The 7,447-nt window shown below is 41.8% G+C and overlaps 1 protein-coding gene across 5 annotated transcripts in view; it reads left to right on the top strand.

Moving 5' to 3' along the window:
* The first annotated feature begins 1,334 nt into the window (after positions 1-1,334).
* Positions 1,335-7,447, top strand: part of PKM (pyruvate kinase M1/2) — a 38,197-nt gene continuing 32,084 nt past the window's right edge. For 3 of the 5 annotated variants that reach the window (XM_069067293.1, XM_069067292.1, XM_069067294.1), the window contains exon 1: positions 1,335-1,492. In XM_069067293.1, coding sequence (XP_068923394.1) covers positions 1,362-1,492 — 131 coding nt within the window. In that variant the 5' untranslated portion in view covers positions 1,335-1,361. The remainder of the gene's footprint in view (positions 1,493-7,447) is intronic. The other 2 variants (XM_069067296.1, XM_069067295.1) reach the window with 2 other exon arrangements.

Here is a 7,447-nt window from a genome sequence, read left to right as displayed (position 1 = left end):
GTTTATTTTCACTAGCCTCTAACTGAAATTCAGCATTTCCTTGAACTATTTAAAAGTCCAAAGATTTTACCAGATTGTCAAAGGGGTCCACGATACAAAAAAAAGGTTAGGAACCCCTGTACTACCAAGACAAAGATATTATATACGATCCACTAAGATGGGACCAAACAGATTCTTCCTGTTCCCCTTTTCGCGCCCTCTTCTCCACTAGCATTTTTATCTCCTTTTCATTTATAACCTCCAGTTCTGTACAGATTAGCAATTCCACTCCCCACCCCCAATAGCAAAGAAGGAATATTCTCAAGGTTCTAAGGTTGAAATCTCACTTCCTCCCGTAGGTACAGAGAGACGTGGTTTAGATCTTGGGTAGGGAATCAAATACTGAAAGATTACTGACGTCCTAAGAGTGAGAATATCAATTATCGACTCTGGGTTTCAAGTTTCCTTCTGACATCTGAGAGCGACCCTCAGGGTCATATTCAGTAATCCCGAAAAATCCGCCCACTGTAACAGTCCACGTTCATACATAAGAGTCAAAAGTGGGTCTCAGATACCCATCTATCTGCCTGCTTAGTCATTGTCCACCACCATCATCCCCTTCCGTCACATCCTGTACCCCAGCATAGGACTCTCAAGTTGCAGAAGAGAGAATTCTTGCTTGGGATATGAGAAGAAAAGTGATGACGGAGGGAATGGGGGGAAAGTCCACACAATCAATATTCCGAGTCCCAAATTAAAATGGGAGAAGGGATGGATGTCGGAGAAAGAAAAGAACTAAGATGTAAAAGACTTTGCCCTTTATGAACTGCTCAGGGGGAAGAAGGAGGGTGGGGTGGGGATGATCCGAGCCCAAGGTGCAGAGCCTCGAAGGTCGTGATTGCTACTGGGGCTGCAGGGGAGGGATGTGGCGACCCTAGGCTATAGAATTTGTAGTTTTGGAAGAAGGAAAATTCTGAAATAGCATGCATTGGCAGGGGAGGTCACTGCAAGGACTGAAGGTAAAGGACTTTCTCCTCCTTATTCACCTACACCAGACTGTGATCCAGTTTAAATTAGTATAATTCCAAGGTTCTGCGGACGGAGGGTAGGGCGGCCCAGCGCTGGCCAAAAACTGGTTCTGCAACCCCAGGGGCCTTCCCATTGGTTGTCGCGGACATTATTGTATTCAATCTGCAACATGTCCTTCCACCAAAAAATTAAATCCCCCAGTAAAAAGCTACTCCCTTTCGCCCTCCCCACTCCCTGCCTCGCCTAGCCGGAGGGCACTACCAAAAGAAGGTCGAAGACGCACAGGGCAGAGAGAATAAGGCTGGGAGAATGGGAGACAGAGAGGGGGAGGGGAACAGGGGCGGGGACTGCGGATGGATCTGCGGTGGTGTAGCGACAGTAGGATCACCTTGAGACTGCAGTTAGAAGGCGGCAGAAGAGCTTTGCTTTGGAGCAGCAGACGTCGTATTTACAGCTCTTTGGAAGGCAACGCCTGCGCCGCGAGGTGAGGCCCCTAACACAACCTCCTCTTTGTCCTATCCTACCCCCAGACTTGTTAAGGAGATGTATATTTTTGAGAGCTTTGAGAATGAGGGGAGGCTAGGCGACTCTGCTCGCCCTTTATCTCCCCCTCCTCCCCCCCGCCCCACGTTTCTCCCTACACCTTCTCTCCTACCTCTAATTTCATCTCATTCCATCTCAGCTCCTCTGATGCTTGCTTTCCCACCCTGTTTCATCCCTTCTGGTGTATTTCTTCACCCCCAGCAGTCCTCATCTTATCATTTTTCATCACCCACCCTATCTCTTCTGGCGTGTGTTCTCCCTTTTCTTGATTTTTCTCCTACTTCCTAATGTGTCTTCCTTACCTCTTCCCTCCAGTTCTTTTGGTGTATCTCATCTCCTTTTCCATCCCCTTCCTTGCTCGTGTGCTGAGTCCTTTCCCCCTCCTCTCTCCCATCTCATCCACTCGCTTGGTGTTTGCTCTTCCCCCAACCCTCCCCTCCTTTAATCCCCCTTCCAATTCTCTTGGTGTATTCCCTTTCCCATCCCATCCTTCTCCCAGCTGCCTTGGTATATTCTCTTCCCCTCCCCCATTACTTTCCTCTCAGCTTTTTTGGGGGATACTCTTCCCCCACCCCCTCCTTTTATATCCCTTCTAACTCCTGGTGTATCCTCTTGCCCATCTCATCTCCCTCCCCGCTCTCTTGGTACGAGCTCTTCCCATCCCCCATTCCTTCCCCCTCCCAGCTCTGGGTGCATACTCTTCCCCTCCCCCATTACTTCCTCCTCTTTGCTCTTTTGGTGCATGATCTACCCCTTCCCCCTCCTTTTATCCTCCTAACTCTCAAGTTATGTGCTCTTACCCGTCTCACTCCCCTCCCCGCTCCCTTGGTACGTGCTTTCCCCCTCCCCCACTCCTTCCCCCTCCCTGCTCTCTTGGTACGTGCTCTTTTCATCCCCCTCTCTGCACTCCTGGTGCATACTCTCTCCCGCCCCCCACTTTGATCCCATCCCATCCCAGCTCAGCTTTCCTAGTGCAGATCCTTCCCCTCATCTCTGGGGAATGTTCTTTCCACTTTAGTTTTTAGTTTGGTCCCCACCCTTGGCTGGCTCTGTAGTCAGGGAAAATGGGAAGAGTCACCCTAAAGCAGCAGACAGACCTCAAGGCATTGGCAGACCTCGAGATGACAGACATGGGAGGCCAAGTGGCCTGGTTAATTGAGCCTTCTGTGGTCCTTAAGTGAGAGCATCTCAGACTCTGCATCAGCTTTGAAGCCTAGCTAATCCACAGCAGTGCTCCCTACCGAATTGCCCTTACATTCAATCATGGCAAAGATCAAGAAGGACTTTTTCCTTTTCTCCTTCTTGGGTATTAACAGCCACCTGATTGTAAAGTAGTTTGGGGACCTTCTGAGTTTGTGATCCTCCAGATGGAGGCTTCTCTTCTCCCCCTTACCAGCTCTACCACGTGCTCCTATTACACCCATAGAAAGCATCCTGTCCTGCCGAAAGTTAAAGTTGGAGGTGGGAGGAGGTGAAAGGAGAATTGCCCCCCTTATTATTGCAGGCAACGGAATAGGATGCAATTGCATAATCCTTTCCAGTAGTAAAAAGAAAGGAAAGGTGGGTGTGTTAGCACTTTTTTTCTTTAAAAGTTTTCATAATTTCCTGTTTTCTTTGATCTCTATGGGGAGAAAGCACCGAGTCCAATGTCTTGCCTCAGAATCTGAGGCTTAGTCTAGGCTCTATTTACCTGGTTTTAAATTCTCCCAACACTTTTTAGGTAAATGCTGTAGAAGGAGGAAAAGGGCAGCTATAAGATAGGACTTTTCCCCTGGAGTCAGACAATAGGGCTTTTACATAGTGCTTAAGTAAGAGTTGTCTGGACCAGACTTCTCCATCTCTCCCTGTCCCACATGCACGTAGTTTCTGGTAAGTGGGTGACTGCCTACTGCTGACTGGCTACCTTAGGAAGTGTTACTCATATTTTATGCATCACTCTTCCACCTCATGATTCAGAAGATTAGCTTCTCATAGGTTTGGAAGGAGAGTATGAAACCTGTGAGGGAAAGTTTTCTTTTGTGTCCCAGACACATCTATTGGTGGAGTTTCCCACACATTCTTTTTACTTTCCTGTACCTCTTCTTGTATATTGAATATATTCATTTGGTGTTGAGTCTAACATGCATTGTTTAGGGAGGAGGATAACAAAAAAATAGGGAAAGAAAATAATGTATATAACCACTGGATGCCTACTCCTGCTGCAATAAAGTAACACAGTAGGTCAGAGGATTTAAATGCCATAATTTTATATATTTTCCTTTGCACTAAAAACTGCAGATACGGGTACATGCGGTGATTCCTCATAATATATGATTTCCATCGTAGTAGTAATTAATGAGCCATTACCATTTCCCTGAGTGTGTTACAGAAAGTTAAATCTAATGTTGCTTAGAACTGAAGCTTCCAGATATGTTTTTTGTTAACTGAAGAAGAGTTCAAGGAAGTCTCTTTTATCTTCTGAGTTAGGGCAAAAACTCAAAAAACTAATTTTCCTGGAGATTGTAAGCTCCTTAAGGGCACAGACTGTTTACTTCTTATTTTTAGGTCTCTTTATCCTGGCACAGAAGTGCTTAATAAATGCTTGTTGGATTTAAGTTTCTGTGAAATAAAGTTATTTTGGTGTTCTCTCAATTAACTAATATCTTCTGGAACCTCTAGAGGACCTCAGAAGAAAAGACTGATCTCCCGAGGTGTGCATTGTTTACAACACACTAATAATATTGGGAAAATATCTATGCAAATTCCATTGGGACATGAACTTCTTAGTTCATTAGCATCTGTTGGGTTTAGGCAGAACAAGAATCAGGAAGGATTTGTTCTCTTTTTACTATTAAATTGCCATAATTACAACTTCACTTAGACTGGCAAATGTAAATTTTACTAATCTCCATTCTCCCCCCTCCCCACCCAGTTACCAGTTCTATCTATGTGTATTTTTTTTCTATAGTATGTTAAATTATTTTAATTTTATGTGTCTTTCTATGTACAATAGAATGTGAACTCCTTGAGGGTCAGAGCAGTCTTCTCTGTGAAAGCATCCTATTAGATATTCTAGGCTACTAAATAAGTTTGAATTGATTTCATGTTAGTCTGATTTTTAAGGTAAGTGGGTCTTAGATTTGCCTGCTTCCATAACATATGTAATACAGCTTCTGCTAGTAGATGAAATGAGTTAATTGCTTTGCCCCCTACAGCTAAAATGAGAGTACTAGAGGCCTAGACCCTTCTGGTATCTAAGGGTGTGTGTTCCCTTGGGCACTGAAGAGGGTGAGTTTGATTACTCCCTGCTGCACTGTTGGTTGTAAAGGTATTGTTCTCTATGCAACAATCACCAAATGTGATGAAATAAAGAAAGTTACCTCAGAGGAAAGGGGTAATTTAAAAATTGTCACTATAAATTTGAACAGGAGTAATGTTTGTTCAAGATGTCTCACCCATTCAGGATAACAGCATATGAAAAAGCATTCTTTATTGTTGGGTAAGTGAGGAAATTTCTGTGGCTCTTGGACATTTAAAAATTTCCTTCCATTTCTCTTTCACATTCAAAGTGAATTGTTTGTCTCCCCAAATCACTTCTTGAAGTAATCAGCCCTCTGTTCTAAATTACAAATTTCTTTCTGTGTAGTAAAGTCAGTGATAAGACAGCAGAACATTTTGCCTCTGCTAGTTGAAATAAGGTGGAGGGTTATTAATAGCTCATTTTCATATAAGACTTTAGGGTTTTCAAAGAACTTTCCTACCATGTGAGGTAGGCAGTACAAATATTCTCATTTTATAAATGGGGAAACTGAGACTTAGGTGGTGAACCCTCTTAGTTCAGTTCTACTCATCCCCACTATTTTTTCATTGACTTGAAGTCTAGAAATGATTATATGAAAGCTCATACAGGAGCTTTTTACATCCAATAATTCAACTTCAAAAGAGGAGATGGAATTGTAGAATTTAATTGCCTAAATTATGGTATTTAGATTATTAATAAATATAGGGATGCTCTCATAATACTTCCAGAACATACTTCTCCAATTTGGTTATTGCATTAAAGTGAAATAATATAGTTGATAAAGGAGAAGTTTATTATAACTGTTAAAACAGTGTCTTTTAAAGTGCGTGGTATGACTTTAAACGTTTTAAGATATGAATCCGTACAGTACCTTGGATTGTTTGGCTCCACTCCTCAAGTACTCATAGCATTAAACAGGGTCCATGGAGAGAACTTTTAACTGCATTAATTTCTTAACAAGAAAATGGGGAAGCAAATTAGCTGAAATCAGTGGGGGGAAATGCTTATGCAAAGTTTGACTTGCAACACCCTGCTTAAATTTTAATTTTATTTTAATCTCTCCTAAAAGAAAATCAGGGAATTTTTTACTTAATTGAGGAGAGTTAGATAAACATAGAAAAAACAGTTCATTTCAAATTTTTCTTTTGGGCTCCTGAACTTTTCAAATAAACCTATTTACGGTATAGGGAGGGAATATTTCAGCCTTTGTTTGAATGTATAAAAGGCACAAATTCAGTCTTTCATAAATATCTAGCAAGGTTCTCAGGGTCAACAATATAGAATATTGCTTATAGAGATCTTGAAGGTGTAAGGGACTAGATAGAATCTAGAATCTTTTTTAAGGGCATAGGTATCTATTACCCCAAAATCTGGCATCTTATTTTCTCATGACTTTTGTCTTTTTCCCTTTTCTAATGGTCTTATTACTGGGAAATTCAAGATCACTGAGAGTTTTGAGCAATTGAATTTGCTTTAAAAATTTTTTTGATTTTAGACTACTTTGTGAGGTGCAAATTGTTCGGTGACCTTTCAATGTCTTTTCAAGCTTGGATCCTGAAATAACAGATTGCTCTATTTTGCCTCCTAAAGAGGAGAGAGGACTGAGCAGCTTTGGAGGGTTATTTTTGGCAGCTGCACTGCAGTGTGGTGTGCTGAATGGCACGTAGGGAGACTGCAGTACCTACCAGTGACCAGCAAAGACAGGAAGCCAAACAATCCAGGAAGAATTTAATGAGGGGGAAAAGGGCAGCTGATCTGTAGAAGTTTTAAATGAATGGCAAACCATTTGCTTAGTAGAGGTAGGAAGTAGACTGGTTCAGATAGTTTGAAAGATAGATGGCAGTGAACTGGCCGTGATGAAATGGTGGTCAGATTTCAGGAAAGAGTAAGTTACTTTATTGAATTGGAGGAGGGGTTTTCATTCTTCACAGCATATAAACTGCTGGGGCAAGTTAAGAAGGCTCAACTTATGGGGGTACCAAACTGTCCTAGATCAGGATAGATTTGCCTCTCCCTCTTTATGGCTTAAAATGATTTCACTATGTTTGTGACTTATATACACAGTGTTTTGTGAAGGGAAAAGTTGAGGAATCATACAGCTATGCCAGATATGTTCAGGACTCCCCAAAGCAGGGACTAGCAAATTCCAGGACCCAAATACTGTTTCTGTATGGCCCTCAACCTGTGATGGTTTTTACATTTTAAAGTTTTATTGTATTTAAAAATACTTTTTAAAAATATTCTTAGTTCAGAGGCCAGCCTGAGCTTGACAGTCTAAAGATTTTTCTTAATACAACTATCCCTTTCTGTGTTATCTGTGACATATTTGCCGGCCATTTTTTTACCTTGTTAAAAATAGGAGGTCTGTCAACTCAGAAACTTCTTATATTACTGCTGTTTATTTCTTTTTTCTTATTAATGATACTTTCTCTGCTTTTCCTTGGTAAGATCCTATCTTGGATTTGATAGTGTGTTTAGTTCTAAACATCAGTTTGAGGAGGACATTTATAAGATTAAGGTGACAGGAGAGTAAAGGGCCTCAAGCCCATGTCATATAAAAAGCATTTGAAAGAACTGGGGGAAAAAAGCTCCAGGTTCAAGTTTTTGGACAGCTGT

This window comes from Petaurus breviceps, unplaced genomic scaffold (genome assembly GCF_028583685.1).
Source record: "Petaurus breviceps papuanus isolate PSGF00001 unplaced genomic scaffold, PetGlider_PUasm1.0 90740, whole genome shotgun sequence".
NCBI classification, from domain to species: domain Eukaryota; kingdom Metazoa; phylum Chordata; class Mammalia; order Diprotodontia; family Petauridae; genus Petaurus; species Petaurus breviceps.
This window is presented reverse-complemented; position numbering and strand designations above follow the sequence as displayed.